Below are 25,988 nucleotides of genomic sequence, written 5' to 3'. Positions count from 1 at the left end.
GTAGGTGGCAAAGATTTTCTTCCATTCTGTAGACCCTCTCTTCATCCTCTTGTTTCCTTTGCTGTGAAGAAGCTTTTCAATGGGAGGGAAAAGGAGCAAGAAGGGGATTAGCAAGGATGGTGGAATGTGATGGTCATCATTATACAAAATACATGTATGAAGATTTGAATTTGGGGCCAATATACCTTATATACAAACAGAGATATGAAAAATTGTGGCATATATGTGTATTAAGAATTGTAATGCAAAAAAAAGAGTACATGTATAATGGCATAAGTTGGCGTGAACATACTTTATATTCAGAGATACGAAAAATTGTGCTCCGTATGTGTAATAAGGATTGTAATGCATTCCACTGTTGTCATGTATTAAATAAATAAATAAATAGAAGCTTTTTAATTTGATGCCATCCCACTTAGTGATTTTTTATTTTACTTATTACATTTTAGGAATCTTGTTTAGGAAGTCAGTTCCTGAGCTGACATGTTGGAGTGTTGGGCCTACATTTTCTTCTAGCACTTACAGGGTTTCTGGTATAATTACTTTGGTCAACTTGAGTTGATTTTTGTGTACGGTGGAGAGATAGGGGTTAAGTTTCATTCTAGTACATATGGATTCCCATTTTCCTAGCACCATTTGTTTAAAAGGGTACCTATTCTTCAACATATGCTTTTGGCACCTTTGTCTAGTATGAGATAACTGTACTTATGTGGGTCTGTCTCTGTGTCTTCTATTCTATTCCATTGGTCTTCATGCCTGTTTTGGTGCTAGTACCATGCTGTTTTTGTTACTATAGCTCTGGAGTATAATTTAAGGTCTGGTATTGTGATGCCTTCTGCTTCACTTTTCTCACAAAGAATTGCTTAGGCTATTCTGGGTCTCTTTTTTTTTTCCAAATGAATTTCATAACTGCTTTTTCTAGTTCTGTGAAGAACATCATTGGAATTTTGATGGCAATTATATTGAATCTGTATAGTGCTTTTGGTGTATGGCCATTTTGCCACTATTAATTCCATCCAAGAATGTGGGACTTCTTTCTATCTTCTAAGGCCTTCTTCAATTTCTTTCTTTAGTGTTCTATAGTTTTCATTGTAGTGGTCTTTCACCACTAGATTAATTCCCAAGTGGTTTTATTTGTTGTTTGTTTGTTTTTGAGGCTACTGTGAATGGGACAGTTTTCCTAATTTTTTTTTTCAGCAGATTCATCATTGGAGTATAGGAACACTCATATGACTGTTGAACTTGTATCCTGCTACTTTGCTGAATTGATTTATGAGCTCTAGAAGTCTTTTGGTGGAGATTTTTGGGTCTTTTAAATACAATGAAGTTCTTTTTAAATTATCAGCATCAAGAAAAAAGCAGACAAGACTATATCCCCAACTTCAACTTAAGCCATGATGTCTGAAACACAACTAATTACCTTGAGAGAGGCTGCAGTTTTTGCAGCTGCACCAATGTCACCCTTTCAGGGCCAGAGGCTCCTAGAGGAGTTCAGGGCTATTTTCCTCAAGATGCCACATTTTTCTGCCTCAGATATATAAGATAGGCCTGCGATGGCAAACTCTTGGGGAATTCTTTCTGAGTGTTGGAAAATAGTCAAGAAGGCTGAAACTGATGGAGATATGGTTCAGAATTATACCTCAGATCCCTATCACCCCCAAGGGACAGTGTTGCTTGCTGATATAGCCTGGCTAACCCAGATTCCTTTCCCTGCACTGGGAGATAGAAGGCAAGTAAAAATCAAAGAAGCTTGCTAGGTAAAGTTGGAAGTGTCTGTTGTTCCCCTGTCACTATATAAGAAGTGTAGCACACTGTCACTATAGTACCTTACATGCATGTCCTAAAGAGCTGTTTCTGCCTATGAAAGATAATAGGACACTACCTCCAAAATATGGCACTTTAGCAGGAGGACCAACTTGAGTTAAAGGCATTTGAAAAACAACAGGTGCAGGAAGGAGCACTCTGAGCTCCCTTTTTCTTCCTGAAAGCAGGAGATAAGCTCTCACAAGAGGACCTCCCACTATCAAGAGGAAAGAGGTGCTCCTGTCTCCACACACACGGAGTCAAGGCCAAGAGAGCTCTGTACAAAAAGACTTTGTTAAAAATGACTCATATTTTCCTTTTGTCTCTCTATGTTTTCATTATTTTTCCACAATTACCTTTCTTTGTTCAACCGAGGATATAAGCACTTAGGTTTTGTAACTTCTTTGGACCTTCAATTTCCTGTGGGGGTTCCTATTTTACATGTAAAAACCTATTTGCTTTTCTCCTGTTAACCTGATTCATTTCAATTCAATTCCCTTCCTAAGAGAGTAAAGTTTTGCCTCCCTCACACTAATAATGATAATATTGGCTCCCTTCTGGAAAACCACCTACTGCTAGGTAACCAGCCTGGCAATAAGGGGTAGATTGACTGCAGAACAGTCGCAATCCCTTGTTCCTGATGAAGAGGACCACAGGGAGGAGGTAGTAGAGAATGGGAAGATGTACAGTGCAACAAGGCCTGTTGCTGAAGGGACAAATTTGGGACTCGCAGACATACATCAGCAAGTCCCTGGTGTTGCTTGCCAGACCACAGAACTGTGAGAAAATGAGTCTAGGAGAAGACTAGTAAGGTTTCAAAGTAAATGCATTGCCAGAGAAGCCCTCAGCCTGACTTAAAAAGGCCTGAGGTACCTGCCAGGAGAGAGAACAGGTGCCAAACAATACCTGTTGGGGTAGGTACAGAAGGGAAACCCTGGCCCAGTACCCATTCATGTCCATCATCCCAACAAACTGAAAACTCATTTAAAGCTGGGTAAGAGCACCCCAGGATGTGTGTGCTAACGACCTGCAACCACAGTATGCTCTCTCCTTTTTCCTGGTCCTGGGTGATGGGAACCTTTATTGTAATTTTTCCCTCCTACTATTTATTATTAGATTCTTATATAGATTTCTTGCCAAAGATTAATTTCATCAAACTGACTCAGGAATACAGATCAAAAACCCTGAATTTATTCAATTTTACCACAATAAAACTGGGGGTGGGGACAAAAGAGAGTGCTTTTTAAAGTTTTTGATAATAATTTATTAAACAAGTCTTATTATAACAATATTAATAAAAAACACATTTCAAAATAATCAAATTACCTAAGAAAACCTCTCCCAGAATTCACTCTACAAACCAATCTGTACATTTCAATTTTTCCTTAAGTTTTTGTATATACACAACTGAGCATATTATGAGGGTGTGTATATATGCATATATAAAATAGGAGGTATGGGAGTAGGAAGGATAGTAGAATGAATCAGACATTATTTCCCTATGTACCTATATAACTGTTTGACCAGTGGTATTCTACATCATGTATAACCAGAAGAATGGGAAATTATACTCCATTACATATGATGCATCAAAGTTCATTCTACTGTCATGTATAAGTAATTAAAACAAATTTAACCAGGACCGCCCTGCCAACCAGCAGACCCACGCCAGAGCCAAGGCCTAGGCCCAGGACTGCCTCTGTCAATGCATGCAGGAGCCTAGGCCTAGGTTAGGCCCAGGACCACCCCACCTACTGTCAGACTCACAGCAGAGCCCAGGCCTAGCTCGATTCCATCTTGGGACACTGCAGCCATCATCATAGCCCTCCCCACGCAACAGCAGCCTCCACTTTGGAACAATAGCACAGCCTGGAGGCAGTTGCATCTCTCCAAAAGGCGGCCATTGTAAAGCATGTCCTTTCAGCCCCATCTATGAAAGTGGTCGCATCCATCTTGGGACACCCCCACTCCTATCTTGAGTTAACTCTACCATTGCCACCACCACCTTTACTTGCAGTAGCATCCATCATGGGACACTGGCAGGGACTAGAAGCCCAACACCAACGTGAGGTACAGGTAATCTGCAGGAACACTACAAGATTATAGGGTAGAAACTATAATACCTCAGAGCCGCACTGCAAGAAAGGAAGACAAATAAACAACATGAAAAAACAAGGGAAGAAAGTGCCCCAAACAAACCAAGATATACAATAATAGAATCTATGGACAGCACAGTTGATGAAATGTCAGAGAAGGAGTTCAAGTGTACATAATTAAAATGATCTGTGAATTAAAGAATAACATGAGAGCAAATACAGGCAAAAATTGCTCACTCCAACAAAGAGATAAGAGAGGAATTACAGGCAACCACTGATCACACCAACAAAGAGATAAGGGAGTAAAAAAAATCAGAAATTCTTGAAACTAAGGAAACAATAAATCAAATTTAAAAAACTCAATAGAAAGCATCACCAACAAAGTAGATCACTTCAAAGATGGAACGTCAGAAAATGAAGACGAAATATACTATCTTGAAAATAAAGTTGACCACACAGTGAAGAATCATGGACAGAACATCCAAGAATTATGGGATAGCATAAAAAACCAAATCTAAGATTTATTGAAGCACAGGGTTTCAAAACAAAGGAATGCACAATCTCTTCAATGAAATAATATCAGAAAAATTCCCAAACATAAAGAATGAATTGGAAAATCAAATATAAGAAGCTTACAGGACACTAAATGTACAAAGTTACAACAGATATATAACAAGGCACATTATAATGAAAATGCCTACAATAGAATAAGGAGAGAATCTTAAAGGCTGCCAGATAAAGGAATCAGATCACATATAGGGGGGAGACCAATTCAGATCTCAGCAGTTTTTTCAACCCAGACCTCAAAGCCAGGAGATCCTGGAACAACATATACCAAGCTCTGGAAGAAAATGAATGCCAACCAAGAATCTTATATGCAGCAAAATTAAGCTTCAGATTTGATGGTGAAATAAAAATAAACAAAAATTTAAAAAAATTTACAAGAAATCCTGCACTACAGAACATTCTAAGCAAAATATTCCAGGAGGAAGAAATGAAAAACAACAATGAAAATCAGCAAAGGGAGTAACTACACTAAAGGAAAGGCAAATAAAAGGAGAAACCAAGTCAAGTTAAAAACCAACAATAAACCAAAATGTCTGGGAATACAAATCATGTTTCAATAATAACCCTGAATATGAATTACCTAAATTCATCAATTAAGAGACATAGATTGATAGATTGAATTAAAAAAAAAAGACCCAACAATATGCTGCCTTTAAGAGACTCATCTCACAGGAAAAGATATCCACAGACTGAAGGTAAAAGGGTCGGGGAAAACAAATCCCTCACATGGATCACATAAACAAGCAGGGGTTTCCATCCTCATATCAGATAAAGTGGACTTCAAACTAAAACTAGTGAAAGGGATAAAGAAGGACATTTCATACTGCTTAAGGGATTCATGCACAACAAGACATAACCATCATAAATATCTATGCCCCAAACAATGGGGTATCTATGTATATCAAACAAACTCTTCTCAACTACAAGAACCAAATAGACCACAACACAATAATACTGGGTGACTTTAATACACCTGTCTCACCACTGGATAGATCTTCCAAACAAAAACTAAACAAAGAAAATATAGAACTCAATAATACAATCAATAATTTAAAATTAACAGATATATATATATATATATATATATATATATATATATATATATAATATTCCATCCATCAACAAGCAAATACACTTTCTTCTCAGCAGCACATGGATACTTCTCCAAAACAGACCATATGTTATGACACAAAGCAAGTCTTAGAAAATACAAAAATACAGAGATACTACTCTGCATTTTATCTGACCACAATGGAATGAAATTAAAAATCAATGATAAAATAAAAAATAGAAGCTACTCCAATACCTGGAGACTAAACAATACACTATTGAATGATACATGGATAACAGAAGACATCAGGGAGGAGATAAAAAAGTCTTAGAGATAAATGAGAACTCCAATACAACTTATCAAAATCTATGGGACATTATGAAAGCAGTGCTAAGAGGAAAGTTCATGACATTAAGCTCATTCATTAAAAGAAAAAATGTCAAAAAATAAATGATCTACATTATGTCTCAAAGACTTAGAAAAAGAAGAAACACCAAAAGTAGTAGGATACAGGAAATAATTAAAATCAGGGCAGAAATCAATAAAATTGAAACAAAAGAAACAATTCAAAAAATTGACAAAACAAAAAACTTGTTCTTTAAAAAAATAAATAAAATTGACAAACTCTTAGCTATGCTAATGAAAAGAAGAGAGAAAACTCAATTTACTAAAATTCATGATGAGAAAGGAAATATCATGACAGACACTATTGAAATACAGAAGACAATTATAATCTATTTTGAAAATTTATACTCCAGTAAAATAGAAAACCATGAAGACACTAACAAATTTCTAGAGGCATATGATCAACCCAAACTGAGTCAAACGAACATACACAATTTAAACAGATCCATTTCAAGCAAGGAAAGGAAAACACCATCAAAAGCCTACCAACCAAGAAAAGCTCCGGACCAGATGAATTCACAGATGAGTTTTACAAGACCTACAAAGAAGAATTAATACCAATACTCTTCAAATTATTCTATGAAATAGAAAAGGGGAGAACTCTCCCAAACTCATTCTATGAAGCGAGTATCATCCTGATATCAAAACCATGCAGAGAAACATAAAGAAAATTTTAGACCAATATCCCTGATGAACATTGATGCAAAAATTGACAATAAAATTCTGGCATACAATTGCATACAAATACATATTTAAACAATAGTGCACCATGATCTAATGGGGTTTATTCAAAGGATGCAAGGTTTGTTCAACATACAGAAATTAATAAATATAATTCATGACATCAATACACTTAAATGTAAGAATTATATGATTATATCAGTTGAAGTAGATAAAGCTTTTGACAAAATACAGCACCCTTTCATGTTCAAAACACTAGAAAAACTAGGAAGAGTAGGAACATACCTCAACATTGAAAAAGCTATCTGTGCTAACCCAAGGCCAACATCATTCTAAATGGAGAAAAATTGGAAGCATTCCTCTAAAAACTGGAACAATACAGGGATGTCCATTTTCACCACTTCTATTCAACACAGTCCTTAAAACTCTAGCCAGAACAATTAGATGAAAGAAATTAAAGGGATATGAATAGGAAAAGAAGAACTCAAACTACCATTATTTGCTGACCACATGATTCTATACTTAGAGGATCCAAAAGACTCCACCACAAACCTTCCAGAATTAATAAATGAATTCAGCAAAATAGTGGGATATAAAATCAATACCCATAAAGGAAATGCATTGCTATACGTCAGTGATGAATCCTCTGAAAGAGAAATTAGGAAAACTACCTCATTCACAATAGCCTCAAAAATAAAATACTTGGGAATCAACAAAAGAGGTAAAAGATCTCTACAATGAAAACTACGGAGCACTAAAGAAAGAAACTGAACAAGACCTTAAAAGATGAAGATCTTCCATGCTCTTGGATAGTCAAAATTAATATGGTCAAAATGGCCATACTACTCAAAGCGCTGTAAGATTCAATGTAATTCCAATTAAAATCCCAATGTCATTCCTTATAGAAATAAAGCAATCATGAAATTCATTTAGAAAAATAAGAGACTCAGAATAGCCAAAGCAATCCTTAGCAAGAAGAGTAGAGCGGGAGGCATCACAACAGCAGACATTAAACTACACTATAAAGCTATAGTAACAAAAATGGCATGGTATTAGCACCAAAATAGACATGTAGACCAATGGTAAAGAAAAAAAGACAGAGAGGGACAAACCCCCATAAACACAGTTATCTCGTACTAGACAAAGGCACCAAAAACATACATTGGAGAAAAGATAGATAACTTCTTCAACAAATGGTGCTGGGAGAACTGGAAATCCATATTCAGCAAAATGAAACTAAACCCCTATCTCTCACCATGCACAAAACTAACTCAAAGAGGATCAAGGACCTAGAAATTAGACCAGAGACTCTGTGCCTAATAGAGGAAAAAGTAGGCCCAAATCTTCATCATGTCAGATTAGGCCTCTACTTCCTTAACAAGACTCCTAAAGAGCAAGAAATGAAATCAAGAGTTAATAAATGGAATTAATTCAACCTAAAAAGCTTCTTCTCAGCAAAAGAAACAATCAATGAGGTGAAGAGAGAGCCTGCTTTTGGGGAGCAAATTTTTGCCACACGAATGTCAGATAGAGCATTAATTTCCAGGATATATAAATAAATCCAAAAACTTAACACCAAAAAAACAAATAATCCAATCAATAAATGGGCTAAGGAGTTGAATAGATACTTCTCAGAAGAAGATATACAATTGATCAACAAATATATAAAAAAATGTTCAATATCTCTAGTAATTAGAGAAATGCAAATCAAAACTACTCTAAGATTTCATCTCACACCAGTCAGAATGGCAGTTATCAAGAATACAAACAATTAGTGTTGGCAAGAATATGGAGGAAATATGACTGCACATATGGTGCAACACTACATATATCTTATACAACCAGGGAAATGAACTAGGCACACTCATACACTGTTGGTGGGACTGCAAATTGGTGCAACCAATCTGGAAAGCAGTTCAGATAGTCCTTAGAAAACTTGGAATGGAATCACCATTTGACCCACTTATCCCACTCCTTGGTCTGTATCCAAAGGACTTAAAATCAGCAATGTAGTAATGCAGCCATATCAATGTTCATAGCAGCTCAATTCACATAGCTAAACTGTGGAACCAACCTAGATGCCCTTCAGCAGATAAATGGGTAAAGAAACTGTGGTATATATACACAATGGACTATTACTCAGCATTAAAAGAAAATAAAATTATGAAATTTGCAGGTAAATGGATGGAGTTGGAGAACATCAAGTTAAGCGAAGTAAATGTATTCCAAAACACCAAAAGCCGAATGGTCTCTCTGATAAGTGGATGCTAAACCATAATGGAGGGGGGCATGGAAAAAATGGAGGAACTTAGATTGGGCAAAAGAGTGGGAGTATGGGGGTAGGAAAGATGGTGGAATGAGATGGACATCATCACCCTAGGTACCTGTATGACTGCACTTATGGTGCAACGCTACATACATCTTGTACAACCAAGGAAATGAAAAGTTATGCTGCAATTGTGTTCAATGAAACAAAATGCATTCTGCTGTCATAAATGTCTAATTAAAATAAATAAATTAATTAAATAAAAATTTAAAGTTAAAAATATCTTGGAATTTCAATTATTAATTCATAGAAATAAAAACCATAGAATTTACTTTAAAAAAAAAGAAAAAAGTCTCTATATCTAAAATTAATGCAAACCAAAAATTTAAAAAAGAAAAAAAGACTCTAAGTCTAAAATTAATTCAAAACTCTTTTAAAGGAGAATGTAGTCTATCTCCTGTTGGAGAATAGTTATATTATGTTTTAAATTTCAAATGTATATGTGTACATATGAGCGCTCGCACACATACACACACACACACACACACACACACACACACACACACAAGGTGGGGGGTGTTATTGAGCAGCTAAGTGAGCCTGGTGTGGTGGCACATGCCTATAATCCCAGCAATTTAGGATGCTAAGGCAGGAGGATTTAAAGTCTGAGGACAGCCTGGGAAATTTAGCAAGACCCTGTCTTAAAACAGAAAGTACAAAGGCCTGGGGATGTAGCTTAGTGGTAAAGTGCTCCTGGGTTCAATCCCCAATATCACCAAAAATAGAAAAAAGAGTACAATGGAGAAGTCATGCATCCTTTGAACATTTCTTCCCAACACTCCATTCATGTAGTTCAGATTGGAATTACCCCAGCCCAGTCCTGAGAGTGGCACACATAACCCATATCTGGAAGTATACTGCTCCCCCCACCTCTCACCAACGTTAGAACAGTTGGTTTAGGGATGGGCAATCATCACTGGCTGTATTAATTTCCTTTTGCTGATGTAACAAATACAAACTTGGTGATTTAAAACCAATTTATCACTTCATAGTTTTAAAAGAGTCAGAAACGGCTCCTCAGGGCTGTGTTCCTCCTGGAGACTCTAGGACAGAATGTGCTTCCTGGCCTTGTTCAGCTTCTAGTCCCCTTCTTCTACCCTCAAGATTACAGCACTGTGTCCTCCCTTTTCTCTGATCTCTTGCCTCTTTTTTGTGATTCTTTTGGGCTCACCTGGATAATCCAGTCAAATCCCTGTATCTCAAGGTCCTCATCTTAATCATATCTTCAAAGTTCCTTTTGCCATGTAAGGGGACACACTCACAGGTTCTGGGGTCTGAGACATAGACACCTTTGGTGTGTGTGTGTGTGTGTCCCTCAGAAGTGACATAACAGATCCTTGGCAGTTTGTTGAAGAACAAGGTAGTATTTACAATGTACTAACAATCGATTTCATAAGAAGGAAGAACTGTTATGTGGAAATATCAGAGAAGCCCCTTCTTCTTCTCTGCCATGTTGTGATGCAGTCAGGGAGAATCTTTCCAGATAACAGTGCCAGGCTGTCTGAACATACCGAGAGTCATGAGCTAAACACACCTCTTTATAAGTTACCCAGCCTCAAATATTTTGTTACAACAGCACAAAACAGAGGAACACACCAATGAATAGCAATTTGGGGGCAGGGGGTAACCAGGGCCAGGGCTCCCATAACAACAGGGCTAGTCTTCCAGGAAAATTCTTATGTTTGAAAAGTCACCACCACCAGCCACCACCAATGCCAGTTCTACCATCCTCACAGTCACCACCACATGTATCACAGGTGTGGCTCAGCAGTTGAAGCACTTTGCATTCTCAATGTGTAACACTGATCTATTTGAGATCACTTCCCCAATGCCATATTTTAAATATAACTTAATTTTGCTGGACTCTAAAATCCAAGTATTACAACATTAATCATTAGTATGATCTAATTAAGTCAGTAATTTTTCTCTAAGAAAACAGTTTTTCTAGAATGCTTCCTTAAAACGCTAAGCCTTTGGGGCTGGGGCTGTAGCTCAGTGGCATGTTTCTACATGATTTCAACCAATCCCAGAGCCTTCATACAACTAACCTGACTGATGAGAACCTATTTCAAATATCAATTGTGCTGAATTAAAAGCCATTAATTCTATTATTTAAAATTCATTCTACGAAGAGATTATCATTTTAAGTAATCTAATTTTTCTGACTATAGCTTTCCTGTGAGTTGGGAATATTGTGATATCTGATAATGTCATCATATATTATCTTCTTTTAGCCAAGCAATTATAATAAACAAAATGTTTTGCCATTGGATTCAGTAACAAAGTAATCCTCACTCTACTATGCCTTAAAAGCACATTTAATTCTACTTTTCTTGTTTTGATTGGACATAAACTGAATAAAGGCAAATGTCACAGTAGGGCAGTACACATAGCAATCAAATTGTGATTATTACTGCATCTGTGCAATCTGCAGTGTGCTGAGCAGAATGTTAAGTGCTCTGATATTAGGTCTTTGGCACAAACACTCATTTCTGGCAGCACAGAGAACCTCCAATTTACAACAGTTTGACCACAGATAAAAGGGATTACTATATATATATATACATATATATATGTATATATATATATATATATACACACACACACACACACACACATACACACACACACACACATACAGTGTCTTTAAACAGTAACACAGAGAACAAGATTCTATATTGACTCATTAACATGGAACTTGTGTCCAATAGCACTATAACCTCATACCTAAGCAGTTAATCTAACATAGGTAATTTACCTTTTCTTTTGGCACTGGAGATTGAACTCAGGGGTGTTATACCACTGAGCCATATCCCCAGAATTTTGTATTTCTTATTTTGAGACAGGCTCTTGCTAAGTTGCTGAGGCTGGTTTCCAACTTGCCATTCTACTGCCTTAGCCTCCTGCATTGCTGGGATTACAGGGCCATGCCACTGCATCTGGCAAACGTAAGTATTTTCTCTGTAAGGCACATCACTGTGTTCCTTGTGCTTAAGATCACTAGACAGCATTTCAGCACTATGCTTAGGGGTCATTTTAGATAGCAACATCATCAACAAAAAGTTCACAAAGAGAAAAACAATTTCCTACATTGACCAGAAGGATGTTTGTTTACCACATGAGAGCTGAAAAAAGAAAGTTACAGCAAAACATCAACCCATCAGCACAGGGTGATCTTAAGTTTTTGTTGTTGTCTGGACATGGGTTTATCTGCTCATGATAACAAAACTGATACTAATATTGATTTGGGGGGGGTCACAAATAAGTTTTGGTGAGTAGGTGAATTTGCAACTATGGAATTTGTGAATGATAAAAAGCTGTATTTTAAGTGAGATAACACATTATCACATAGACATACAAGAATAAATCATAATAATTCATCTAAAAAGTTTAGTTCATTGGAGGAGGAGTGGTGAGAAAGATGAGGCAGAAGATATTTCATTTTGAAATCACATTTGCTTATGAGTATAATTTTAAATGGGAATACTATTTTTTATTTGGAATCCAAAATGGGACATGTATATTTGAAAATTAATATTTGTAGACAAAACTAGAGCTTCTATAAAACTTAACAAAAATTTCTCGCCTGTATCAACCCACGAAATAAATTTCAAACAGCGTGGAATAAGAAGCTGAAATCTCATAATACAGATTTTATATTTTTAACTCTCCCACCCTCAGAAGCATTCATCATTCACAAACATTCTAGAAGCTTGAGGTTATAATTAGAATAAATTTCTCAAATTATTAATTGTATGCAAGTTGGAACACACACAAATGCAGCTGGAGACATGAACATAGGTATATTTCACATTCCATTTTCAAGTTGTCTTGCAGAGCTATGATTTTCCCATAATAAAGTGATAAAAATCAAAGCTAAATCAAATACAGTACCATCTTTCCAATTCTCAAATAGGGCAAAATAAATGTAATTGCCTTGTTAGGAATATAAAGGGAAAGAAGCATGCCTGTGAAATTTCAAAATATTTAAAAAACACAAATTGGGCATTTCCATAGCAACTTGTAACAGAGTTCTTAGACCTTTGAAGTCTGGTGAAGATCTTCAAGGATATGTCTTTTTTTTTTTTTGTTGCCTCATGTAGAATAATTCAATAAGAGTGACTGCTCTGTCGGAGCATTTATTTTTATTTCCAGGTCTTTCCATCAAAAATTTTAACTAAAATACCCAGAAGTCCTCATTTAAAACCGCCCCCCCCCAAAAAAAAATCAGCAGTATAAGACTAGGCAATAAAAGGCAAAGATATCTTGTCAAACTTACCTAAGAAGGCAGTCAGTGGTACAACCTGAGGAAACAAGATTCTCTTTAGGACTTTTTCAGTATAACTACATTAATAAGTCTTCTTGTTCAATTTACAGCAAAGCAAGTTAAGTGTTCTGAGAACTAGGCAAGGTCTGTGGAGGAAAGTATTCTTTAATTTAAATCTCATTGATAACACTTGGGCATTTTGCAGACATTCCTTTTGTTTTTATTTTTTATATCAGTCAGGTCTTGTGGTTCCTATGGATATCAATCAATTACTATCAAAATACTTTCATACATCCTTCTTAATTGGGATTGTGAAAAGACAGGTAAAACAGACATGAAAGTCAGGCATTCTGAGCATGGGGGATGAAGGATCATCTTTTGTGGAAGTCATCCTTTTTTTCCAGGGGTGATCCCTATGACCAGACTGTGAGCAACTTTGGGTTGACCCTAAATTCTACAATCTTAAAAGTATATTTTGAAAACATGAATCTTATAACATTTCCAATAAATATATTCAATAATATCTTCTTGGTGGTATGAGCAGCATAATAGAATTTGTCTTGGTAGCATAAACTAATACACCTAATGAACACAACTATTTTTCATCTGACAACAAAAATGTTCAAAACATAATAATGCAATATCAACGAGAGAATTTTAATTATGGCATGAAGTTCACAATTTCCTAGTAATTCCTTTTGCTTTTAGACTGTATCACACTAAGGCTTTGCAATCATGGTAATTTGTTCCAGTCACCCAATGACATTGTCTCTGTGGCTGTTAGTCCTCAGCTGACATCAGTTTGGTTCAGTTGTTTTCATTTTGCTTTGTTTGCTGGCGTTCTAGCCACTAACAGTTCTAAGCTCTTAGAATGTTATGGCTTTCAGCTGCTCATGGAGACAAGGGTCTACTTGGTGATTATGGAAAACACTTGAATAGCTCAGTCTCTGAACTGCACAACTTCACTTGCAATTATGTGACCTGTAATCCCAGTGGATCGGGAAGCTGACACAGGAAGATGGCGAGTTCAAAGCCAGCCTCAGCAATGGTGAGGCGCTAAGCACTCATTAAGACCCTGTCTCTAAATAAAATATGGGGATATGGCTCATTAGTCAAGTGACCATGAGTTCAATCCCAAGTACCCACCCCTACCAAAAAAAAAAAAAAAAAAAGATGGTATAACAAGGTTTCTTAGAATCAGGTCCAAATATTATCTCAAGGAAAATTTATAATCTTCTCAAATTTATCTGCCAAACTTATTCCTAAATATTCAACCATAATTAATTTTATCATGGTTCCAAATTAAGCAAAAAATTGGAGTCATAACTTCTGTTACCTGTCAAGTTTTCCTATGTTAAGTCTCTTTCACAAGCCCACTAGAATACTTTATCCTTCTAAATAAATGTTTAAAATCACCTTCATAATATGTAACAGCCCTTCTAGTTTTCTATCTTTGGCTAAATAAACTTAATGCCTAAAAATTTCTACTTTAGGCTCTAGCAGTAAATAGTGTCATATTCTGTATTCCAGAGTTCTTAAATAGAAAATGGAATGCATAGGTGTTTGTTTTTTTCCCCCCTTTGGTGGTACATGGGATTAAACCCAGGCAGAGCCTAGCACATATAAGACAAGCAAAGTGCTCTATCACTTCCAGTTCATTCGTTCGTTCATTTGTTCATTCATTCATTTATTTATTTATTCTTAATTTTCAGACAGGATCTTGCTAAGTTGCCCAGGCTGGGTGCAAACTTTTGATTCTCCTGCCTCATCCTCCTGAGTAACTGGAATTACAGGTATGTGATACTGTACCCAGTAGAATGTACACTTAAACTTAAATCTGTAATTCTGCCCCTATGCAAAATACTAAGAATCATCTCACTATATCCTTTTATTTTACAAAACTTTAATGTGTGGGACTTTTTTGTACAATTTGACATCATTCGTTATCGGATCCCATTCTCTAAACACCTCTAACAAGTTGTAATTTTATGAACGGGGACATACTCTTTCACAATTAAGCATACTACATTTCTAGTACTTCAAAGATTTTAATTATTGTCAAATGTATCTGGATTATAGCTTAACCCATACATTTTCAGAGAGTTCATGATTTTTATATAAAGGCAAATTAAATAATACCTAAATATTTAAACTTAATACATTAAAGTCATAATGATACAATCATTTCAAAATTATTGGAAAATATGTCATTTTCTTGAAATGAACTTGGCATAGAAGGCAGCAAAGAGGTCTTTATACGGAGTATCTGAATTGGACTTGGTCAACGGTATTCGGCAAAATTGGCGAAATCTAGGAGAACGCAGCAGCAAGTTCTGTGAAAGGCCCATGAAGCTGGAGCACAGCCAGTAGAGAACAATTGACTAAAAAGAGAGAACATGGATATTAGTGCTTGTCCATTCTTGAAGAATACAAAGTCCAGAGACAAAAAAGCAATAAAAAAGAAAATAAATCTCTAAATGAAAGTACACTGGGACCAAGTTAACATGTGCAGTTATTATATATTGTGAGGGATCTAATAAGAAAGTAAGTTGAAAGGAAAACCAAAAGCAAAAAGAAGTATTTTTGATATCAAGTGGATGGCGGAAAGCAGTTGTCAGGTGAGGCCCAGGAGTGATCTCACCCCCACTTTGACAATTAAGCATATTTTTCTCCACCAAAGGTTCTGACAAACTGATTATATATTGAGGGTGGAATACGAAAAATGGGGCTGTGGCCATTTGTGATAGCAATATTAAGACTCCCTAGACCTTATTTTCCCCCATGTACTCATTTATCTTCCCCAAATATTTCCCATAACCAGTGTTTCAGAGGAGTCAGGAATGCATTATCTCTGCCTTCTTGAGAGAGCTTCAGCATTAGCTGCATCTTTCTTTTTTGTTATCATCCAGACTGTTTATTTAGGTCAATGACCAAGTTCTACAGCCTCTCAAAACACTCCTATACAACACATCTGTCCCAAACTTTTGTCATTGGGTCAGGATCCACAAGCAAAACCATGTGGTTGTTCAGTACTGGTTGTAGAGACAAATGCCTTAGTTTGATCCTATTTGCTACTTATCTGACTTTTCGTAAGTTATTTTCCTTCGTTTCAGTTATTTCACCTAAAATAGGCCAGAAACTAATGCACCTCAAAAGACTGCTTTGAGGAATAAATGAGATATTTCATATAGTTGGTAATAAGCACAGTATATGGCCTATGTTAAGCACTTGCATCTGTTCCAAAATAAATCTTTCAGGGCAGAATACAAAATGTCATCAAAGGTAGATTAGCATAGCAGTTAAGAGCAACAGCCAAACAGCCTGGATGTGTGGTAAGACTCAGCATAAGTAGGTAAACACTTGGGAGTTATTTAACCTACTTGTGCCTCAGTTTCCTCAGCACCAAAGTAGAGATTAAAAGAGTACCTACCTCATTGCACTTTTGGGAGAATTAAATGAGGTAATGTACCTAAACCATTTTACAGTGCTTGGCACAAAAGTCAACACTGAATAAACATTAGCTATCATCATCTGACTTATCCATCAACCAGAAAACCACCTAAGCCTAACCTCGTTGACTATAATTTTTCATGTAAATATCAATCCCTCTTCTTCCTGAGCAACAAAATCCAGATTTTTCAGTTGGGTACGCTGCCATCTGGAGGGGGAGAGGGTCTATACATACTTCCCAGTCTCTTCAGCAGTCAAGTGTGGCCACACAATTAAGATATAAACACAATAGTTTGGTGGGATAGCTGGCAATGCTTATTAAAAGGAGTTGATTGTATTTAAAGCAGCAAGATAGCAAGCTCTAGAAGTCATTGTGGTCATCCTGTAGCCTTAGGGAGAGAAATCACAGACTATGGATGTTGGAGCAGAGATAGGCAGGCACATTTGTAATCCCAGTGACTTGGGAAGCTGAGTCAGAAGGATAGCAAGTTCAAGACCAGTCTCAGCAACTTAGGAGAGTCTGTCTCAAAAAATTTTACAAAAAGGATTTAAGATTGGATGCTGTGGTAAAGCACCCCTAAGTTTAAGCTCCAGTACCACAAAAGAAAAAAAAAAAAAAAGAGAAGCAGGTGGGTCTCCACTGTCTTCAGAAGTTGGCACATCATCCCTAAACTACCTAACTCTTGGATTCCTATGTTTGACAGAATAAGCTTTGGTACTCAAGACACTATTTTTTAGATGTGTTACTCTGAATCTGGTCCTTCACTGAAACTTCATTGCTCCTATTTTATTTCATTAGGGGGAGTTTCTCTGATTGAACTGGTATTGTTTATTCCCATAAATGCAATGAAATTTGTACTATTCTTTCTACTTTTATGGGATATTTTATAATACTACCATTATATAAAAAGTACTACACTAGGTACTTGATGCTTTTTCAGTAATTCTCATAGACATTATGATGTGTATCTCAGAGATGAGGAACCTTACTTATTTTGCACAGGATTAAAGACAGAATTATATTCATGTGATAGCTTAAAAAACACATTTTTGATATAAAAAACATATTACTCCTAATTTCTAAAACTACTATGAATTACTTAAATATTTGCTGATATAACCCTAACTACTAGCAACAAGTAAATTCTACTTAATGGTTTGTGTTGGCTTTGAGTAAAGATGGAGCTACCTACCACAGCTTTAAAGTATCTGTGGAAAATACACAAAGGACTGAAATAACAACTAATTTCTTTAGTCTGTCTATACAGAAAGAAAAAGTTCAATATATCAACTAATTAAATAGGGCAAATACTATATTTGGTATGATGCAAAATACTTTGCAAGTATAAAAAAACAGAGGCAGGAAAAAGGAGTTTGATTTAGTAGGAGAGTTAAGACATATTTACATAAAAGAAGATTAACCAATCCCAAGAAATGTCCAAATTTCTTAGTGATAGAAATAGAGTAGCTTAGTTATTATACACATTACCATATCAGTAAGAGATCAAGTGGTCAGAGGAAACTCAATAAAAGAGGCAAGATCCCAGTCAGTTTAAGCTCAGGAGAAGATTTAGCATATGATACACACAATGCTGGTGCTTACTCACAGAAGGTACTGTTGCAGCAACTGGAATCATCAATACTGATAGAGCACGGACAAAGTATGTAATATACGTCTGAAAACGAGACATTCCAATTTTCTGTAGAGCAAAAATCTGAAGGAGGAGAATATATATATACATACAATGATTAGTACAATGCATATTATATCATGTATATTATACAAAATAACTTAAGCTTTAAGATAACTTTATGTGACTGATCATCTTTCTTAAAAAAAAATCTTAATAATTATGCAGAATTCTTCCTCTACTCTAAGTTGTTCTTTTTTTTTTTTTCGTGATGATGTTGGGGATTGAAGCCAGAGCCTTCAGCATCTGAGGCAAGCACTCTACCCAACTGAGCTACACCCCCAGCCCCAATTATGCAGAATTCTTAAATGGAGCTTAAAGAATCCCTGAAAGACATGAACTGTGTAGAAATCATTGCCTTTATTTGTTGCCACCTAAATATAGTGACTGGTATAGAAAATACATTCAATAGATACCTCATAGATTTGCGACTTGATTACATGGAGTAAAGGGGAGAACCAAGGCTAGGAAAAGTAGTTACGATGTGTGAATTATTTAAGAGGAAGCACAGTGTAATTATCATGACTGCAGAACCAAACTAGCTAGGGTCAGACAGCAGCCCTGCAGTTTTAGTGGCTGAATAACATTGCAACACTTTAAACCTTTCTGTGCCTTTTTCCCCCAGCTCCTTAAAATGGGGTCATTATAGTCAAGGTTAACAATTAAAAGAGTTAATTCATGTACATTGTGTACAAAAATGTCCAGCACATATTGTATATTTAATAAAAACAAGCTTTTTTTTTTTTTTTTTAGAGAGAGTGAGGGGGGGGGAGAGAGAGAGGGAGAGAGAGAGAGAGAGAGAGAGAGAGAGAGAGAGAGAGAGAGAGAGAAAGAAAGAGAGAGAATTTTTAATATTTACTTATTTTTTAGTTCTCAGCGGACACAACATCCCTGCTGGCATGTGGTGCTGAGGATCGAACCCGGGCCGCACGCAGGCCAGGCGAGCGCGCTACCACTTGAGCCACATCCCCAGCCCCCAAAACAAGCTTTTATTAGTCATTAGAGGGTATGGAGGAAAAGACTAGAGCACTGATATTAATTAATTTTAACCTTTGTTTATCACTACATTTTTTATACCAAATATTCACTACCAACCAATTCAAGGGGCTATGCTAGGTGCTCTTAGGAAATATATTTATACTACAAATGAAGTTTTTCCTCAAGAAATTTTACCCAAGACCTTAGGCTTTATCATCTTCATTTTCCTCATTTGAAAAAATAAATAAACAGTATACAAGAAATATTTTTAAAAAGATGTTTAGATTTCCCAAGGATCAGTGGACCTGAGGTCTGTGAGATTCCAACCATGGTAAAAAATTTCTAGCCAGTAATGGTGGTACATGTCTCTAATTCCAGCAACTAGGGACCTGACGCAAGAGAACTGCAAGCTCAAGTCCAGCCTCAGTGACTTTACAAAATTAATAAAAACAGCTGCGGATATAGCTCAGTGGAAGAGTGCCCCTTGGTTCAGTCCCCAGTACCAAAAAGAAAATTTAAGGTTTCTTCCAGTTCTATGTGTGGTCTATTCAGAGTCTGAGTCCGAGACTTTGTGTGTGTGCATGTGTGTATGTCTATATTTCTGTGGACAGAACCTAGGGAATTTTAACCACCGAGCTATATGCCCAGCCTTTTAAAAAATAAAATTTTTTAAAATATCAAGACAGGGCCTTGCTAATTTTCTTAGGCTGGCCTCAAATTTGCAATCCTCCTGCCTCAGCCTCTTGAGTTGCTGGGATTACAGCAATGTGCCAGCACACTCAATTGAGAAGAGTTCTTTATGAAATTATAAGCATGCCTTCAAACTGATGATAAGGCAGCACATGATAATGGCTTAGAGAAGACCAAGAGGACATACCTTATATTTATGTATTTTCTCAATTCATCTTGTAAAAGAAATTCCATGACTTAGTTCTAAGATCATTTAGCAAGAAAATGGCAGTCAGGTACTGACTGTGTTCCTGACCTACAAATTTTCATTTTATGCATACACACAAAATACTACTTATTGTGGGAATAAAATCAGATTAATCAAGAATCTTAATTAATATATGTACCAAAAGTAAATTATAAAACTGAATGTATTAAAATCAGGTATTTTGAGAGCTGAAAGAGACTTTGGAAGTGTTCTAACTCAGTGATCTTATTTTAATTATGAGAATTTTATGATGCAGAAAGGTTAAGGGACTGGCCTCAGTTAATGTCTCAATTGCAGCTCAGAGGTATCTCCACCAACTCAAACATGTATTTTGATGTCAGAAGAGCAGCAACAAAAGTTCTAATGACTTAAATGTCAAACAAATATCACTTAAAATCACTGACCTCCACTATTAATAAATTGGTGACACCGAGGGAGACAGGAAGAATCCAAGTAGAATCCAGCACAGTGAGATCAGGAAACCAGAGGATCCCACCAGTAGCTAATTGTTCCTGAACAGAAAAACCTGCTGAAACAGTTTTAAAAATCAAATAATAGAATTCTTAAAAATAGCAGAGGAAAGTATACAAAACCTAAGTAGCTTGACAATTCTAATAAAGTACCCCTAACACTAGAGATTTTAAAGGTTTTAAAAGGTTATTTTTATTCACAATATGTTTTCTTCTTTTTTGTTATTTTTTACTCAATACAAAATATTTTTCTTAACAGAGCTAGCCTATTTACACTTCAGATTTTAAATTCTATACCTTGTGAGAAAGAGAGTAAATGGTAATTATAAAAACTATGATTTTTTTTTCTTTCCTAAGTACAAAAAAAAAAATGTTAAAGAACTTATTTGGGGAAGCAGAACTTCTATAATAATTACCTTCTGAATGTGCTCCCTCTGTGCTAAAATTCCGGAGGGCAACAGATATGAAGATCCACATTGGAAGCTGAATCCAGACCAACACAGTGGCTTTGAAAGGGTGGCAGTTGTCCCGAACATACAGCTCTGAAACAAGCCTCCTCATATTCTTTAGATAAGTGAGCCTATTTTTGAGGGAAGAGGGAAAGATAATATCATTTGACTGCTGGTAGTTCTTCATCCCCAAAGCACAAACACACACATGCTATGATTACAGTTAAAGGGGTCTTAATTATGATATACTGTGCAGGCAAATTAAACCTTTACTGAAACTTCTATAGCAATGTACAAAATTGCATAACAATGTGATAAATCTGACACCTTCAGACTACAGGCTTTGTCTCTGATGGTCTTTAGCCAATTCAGTATTTTTTTTTTTTCTTTTTGTTGTTATTGTTGTTGTTGCTGTACTGGAGATTAAACCTAGGGGTGCTTTACCACAGAGTTATGTCCCCAGCCCATTTTATCTTTTATTAATACAGGGTCTCGCTGAGCTGTTTGGGGCCTCATTGAATTGCTGAGGCTGGCATCACACTTGGGATCCTCCTGCCTTAGCCTCTAGATTTGCTAGGATTACAGCCTGCACCACTGTGCCTGGAAGTCAATTAGATTTTAACAGAAAATTTCACTCCTGACATGGTCTAATTACAATTAATATCAGAAATATTAAAGCTGGAAGTCCATTTTACTCAAATCTGTGCATGCCTAAACCTTATTACTTGATCTCTGTATCTTTTGTAGCTATATGATTTTGTACTGTATATTCTCTTGGACTATAAAATTGATCTCCATGTTTCAGTGAACTCTTGCGAAGATTCTCTCAATCTGTTTTCTGTTTACCATATTAATTACTTCTGTTCATAAGTCTAGTTTCCTTGAGGGGCAAGTGTTCGTTTTATTCATCTTTAAATCTCTTACATTATAATACATATGGCATTAGGGATTAAATCCAGGGGAGCACTATCACTGAGCTACATCCCTAGCCCTTTTTGTATTCTGACAAAGGGTCTCACTAAGTTGCTGATGCTGGTCTCCAACCTGTGATCCTCTTGCCTCAGCCTTCTGAGTCAAAGGGATTATATGTATGCACTACTGCACCCAGCTTCCTATATCATACATTTTGTATAAGGCAGGCATTCAACAGTTTTGTTCAATTTAATCAAATTATAGTATTGAATTAAGATAATACATTCAGATCTTTCTCTTTTTCTAACTTTACCCCTAGTTACTTCTCTAATGACACCTGCACATTTTGGTTCCTGAATGACTTTCAGTCATCCAACAAACCAGACTTCCACATAAGCATGGCTTTGGAAGTATTATATAACCTAACAGATTCCCAAGACAACACTGCTAAAAATACAGGAAGCCCTCATCAGATAAGTCTTCCTACAAAGTCAACAGTTTGTATAAGGATGGTTCAGGCCAACCATCCTGCCAGTGCTACAAAAGCAAGGTGCCACAATCTAGGCTGTGTTCATAACCCAGGTGAATAGCCATTAATCTGTTCTTTTTGCTTTTGTCAAAAATAATCAATTTTCTCTGAAAAATAAAATTTCAAAACTATAGGCTTGCCTACTTTTATCAAATAGATATTGAGTTATCCCAATAATTTTTTTAAAATATCAGGTCTTTTTTGCACTAAATATAGACACAAGTTCATATTAAAGATAGCAAATATACATCTATATAAAATATATGAATAACAATATATTCAACACTTACTTATACTACAAAACCCTTATTTTTCTCATTGCTGTGAACTGGTGACTACTTTGTTACAGTCTAATAAAGACTGGAAATCAACTAGCGAGTAGCTTAGTTCCCGGTAGATGACTACAGACATCCTTGGGCACAGTAAAGCACCTTTGGACAAGGGCTTTCCAAGAGGCATAGAACCACCACAGTGGTTTGGGCAGCACCATGGCTATGTAAATGCTTCTACTATGGCATTAACATTTTCTATGTCCCCTTTCATATGGTCTATTATCTGTATCTTTTCAAAAAGGTCAAATTTGCAAATTTCTGGACCAATATTCCAACAGAATGGCAAAGTATCTTCATGTCATAAAACCTTCATCAATGCTCTAGCTCTTTGCACATACTCTTTATACTCTCCTTAATTCATTGTCATCATTATTTATGATAGGCCTTTTTCAGTGGGCTTGAGTCCCTCAAGAATAGGAATAAAGCTCAATAAGGTAGTCCTAGAACTTGGGAGGCTGAGGTGAAAGGATCAAAAGAACTCAGGATTTGAAGAACTGGGCAAGTTGCTATCTCAGAAGTAAAAACCATGAGTAGGCTCTTATCTTTGCTGTTCTATTTCTTTGCTTTTTATTCAATATATAAAAGTATCATGCCACATACTGATTTATTAGAATATGAAATAGAAACTACTTTCCTGACAAATTTACCCAAACCAACAATTAACATCACTTACACATTTCTCTCTTTCTCTCTCTCTCTCTCTCTCTCTCTCACACACACACACACACACACACACACACACACACACACACAGATAATTTGTGGTCTTATATGCATAAAATTACTTACCTGGTAACTCTCTTGGACCATCCCAACTGATTTGCATAAACTGCAACTTCATGATTAAGATGCTTGGCAATGTTTTTTATTTCTGGTTGCAAATTTTCCACCTAGCTAAAGAAAAAGTAGAACTTGTTATGAGCACATAAAGGATCTTATTCATAACCTTTCATAATTTTATTCTTCCTTCATTTTAAAATTGTGGTTTACGTCAAAAAACTTTAAATCTAAGCATAAAATGTCAATTTGCTTGGGATGTCCTTAGTCACAAATTCAAATTCCAGCTTGTATATCTAGTTGTCTAATCCTAGGTAAGGGATTTAACCCCTAAAATCCTATTCCCTCACTTTTAAAAGGTATAACAGCACAGAATTGTAAGTATTAAATGAAAACTGCATCCATGGTTTTACTGTTTCACCCCTAGATTTTCCAGTAACGTAAACAGAGAAAACAGCACACTACTAATATGCTTTTAGTATGCTCTGATAGCCACAAAACCAAAACTAAAAACTGCATTTATTCTTGCCCTGTGTTCTTTCTGTAAAGAAGCTCACTGCCTTCATGCTGCTGCCGCTACCTTTCTTGTTTTGCTTTCCAGTAACTTTTTCCTAACTATAATAATATGAAAACCGTATTTATGAAATCTCACAATAATAATCCCTTTTTGTTTTCAAAGCATTTCAACTCATGTTATATGATTTCATATCATGAAGTTGTTATGTAAAGGAAGGTATTTTTATACTGACACCACAGAAAGAAGGATGTCCTAAAAAGTCAAGTGACAGCAAAACTGTTACAGGTGGTAAGTGCCAAGATAAGATATTGTTTGCAAACTGATACCTTAGTAGTTTCTTTCTTATAAGAAATATAAGCTGGAATACTTTGGTCAAAGATGCTGCTGACATACTGCCTGATAAAACTTTTTAAGATGTTAATGTTACATAGTTTTTTCCATACAATTTCTTCTGATTTTTTTAAAGTGTAATGTTTGATGACTTTAGTTTTTGCTTGTAGTGTGAAAAAAATTATCGGTGCATAATTATACATAGTAGTAGAATTCGTTCTTAAACATTTGTACAAGCAAACAATATTCTCATTTCTTTACTGGTCTCATCATGAACAAGTTGAGTAACCACTTGTGCTCTGAGCACAAACTCAGGAGGACAAACGAAAATTTCAGGTACACCTGTGACAGAATATTTACACATCCAATGCCACTTAAAATTTTTAGTAATAAAGTGGCCTCGATGACTAACAATAACACTATGGTACCATAGCGGGATCTGAGACCCAGGAAGACGTCTAACCTCCACTGCTAGGGCGACAGCAAGTATGCGCGCGGCTCGGCGCTCCTCACCTTGGCCAGGATGTAGTGCTGGTAAGCGGCCAGGGGCAGCGTGACCGCGCCGCGCAGGGCCACGGTGGTGAGCAAAATGCTGCCCCACCAGGGAAGGCCTGTGGCGGCGTGCGCGCAGAGCAGCACTTCCTCAGCGGCCCGCACCGGCGCGGACGCGGCCAGGGCCTCGTACCAGCCGCCCGCACCGTCGGGGGAAACTGCAGAAACTGACGCCACCGCCCACATTGGGAGAGCTGGGGGGTTGGCGCCGTTCCAGAGGGATGGCAGAAGAGGCAGGCCCCTAGTCCGCAGCTGTAGGGTAGGTAGCAACCGCTGCCACCGACCACCCATCCCACACATCATGCCTACGTTGGAGCGGAGCTCAGGTCGCGGGACTCCGGGACCGGCGATTCGCACGGCTCAACCCAGACCCCGCGCAGGCGCCAACTGCACTAGGCGTAGCCGTGCGCGCCGTTCCGCAGCCTTCCGATTGACCTTCCTATTCAAGTCGGTGACGTCTTGCGTCGCACTGGAGATGACGTAAGAGTCAAGGAAGTCCCACCTTTCCCACGCGGCACTAGGCAGTTCTGGAACTCACTGGAGGAGCTCCAGCGGCTGGGGTCCCGACCGGAACTGCGGACAGGGGCGGGGTGTTCTCTAGGGAGAGTTTACTTTATAATCTAGTCTTCTGCGTTTTCACCAAGCCTAATCGTGTTATTGGTAGTGAACTCTGCTTGCTATGTGGTTTTGTGTCCAGAAGTTGTTCCTCACCATTTTTCGTGCATCCAACTGCTTCCGCTAGACATTCTGTACGACAATAGTGCCCAAGAGTCAATGCTTTGCTGAAATGCCGGCTTTCCCGAAAGTGGTGTTAATCAGCATTCGTTAAACATTAGGCATAATTTAGTCTTTGGTATAATATTTCATT

At 36.9% G+C, this 25,988-nt stretch overlaps 1 protein-coding gene across 2 annotated transcripts; it reads right to left on the bottom strand.

Annotated features, from left to right (window-relative positions):
• Window positions 1-15,201: 15,201 nt before the first annotated feature.
• Window positions 15,202-25,611, bottom strand: Cox18 (cytochrome c oxidase assembly factor COX18). 2 transcript variants are annotated; one of them, XM_026402581.2, is made up of 6 exons: window positions 25,082-25,611; window positions 23,734-23,834; window positions 21,139-21,302; window positions 20,657-20,781; window positions 18,254-18,361; window positions 15,202-15,577 (listed from the first exon to the last, which is right to left on the bottom strand). In XM_026402581.2, the coding sequence occupies exons 1-6, from the start codon at window positions 25,421-25,423 to the stop codon at window positions 15,404-15,406; spliced, it is 1,014 nt and encodes a 337-aa protein (XP_026258366.2). In that variant the 5' UTR covers window positions 25,424-25,611; the 3' UTR covers window positions 15,202-15,403. The 2 variants fall into 2 exon arrangements, with proteins under 2 accessions (XP_026258366.2, XP_026258367.2); XM_026402582.2 differs by having other exon boundaries at window positions 20,657-20,778; window positions 25,082-25,610.
• Window positions 25,612-25,988: the final 377 nt, after the last annotated feature.

The sequence above is a fragment of the Urocitellus parryii genome, chromosome 10, assembly GCF_045843805.1.
Source record: "Urocitellus parryii isolate mUroPar1 chromosome 10, mUroPar1.hap1, whole genome shotgun sequence".
NCBI lineage: Eukaryota > Metazoa > Chordata > Mammalia > Rodentia > Sciuridae > Urocitellus > Urocitellus parryii.
The sequence above is the reverse complement of the archived record's forward strand: the minus strand, read 5'-3'. Positions and strand labels throughout refer to the sequence as shown.

Excerpts from the sequence above, each read along its gene's own strand:
- Cox18 (XM_026402581.2), bottom strand. The coding sequence starts at position 25,423 with ATGATGTGTGGGATGGGTGGTCGGTGGCAGCGGTTGCTACCTACCCTA. Across the intron at positions 23,835-25,081 it reads AGCACTACATCCTGGCCAAG|GTGGAAAATTTGCAACCAGA; the intron begins GTGAGGAGCGCC and ends TTCTTTAGCTAG. Across the intron at positions 20,782-21,138 it reads AGAGGGAGCACATTCAGAAG|CAGGTTTTTCTGTTCAGGAA; the intron begins GTAATTATTATA and ends AAACTGTTTCAG.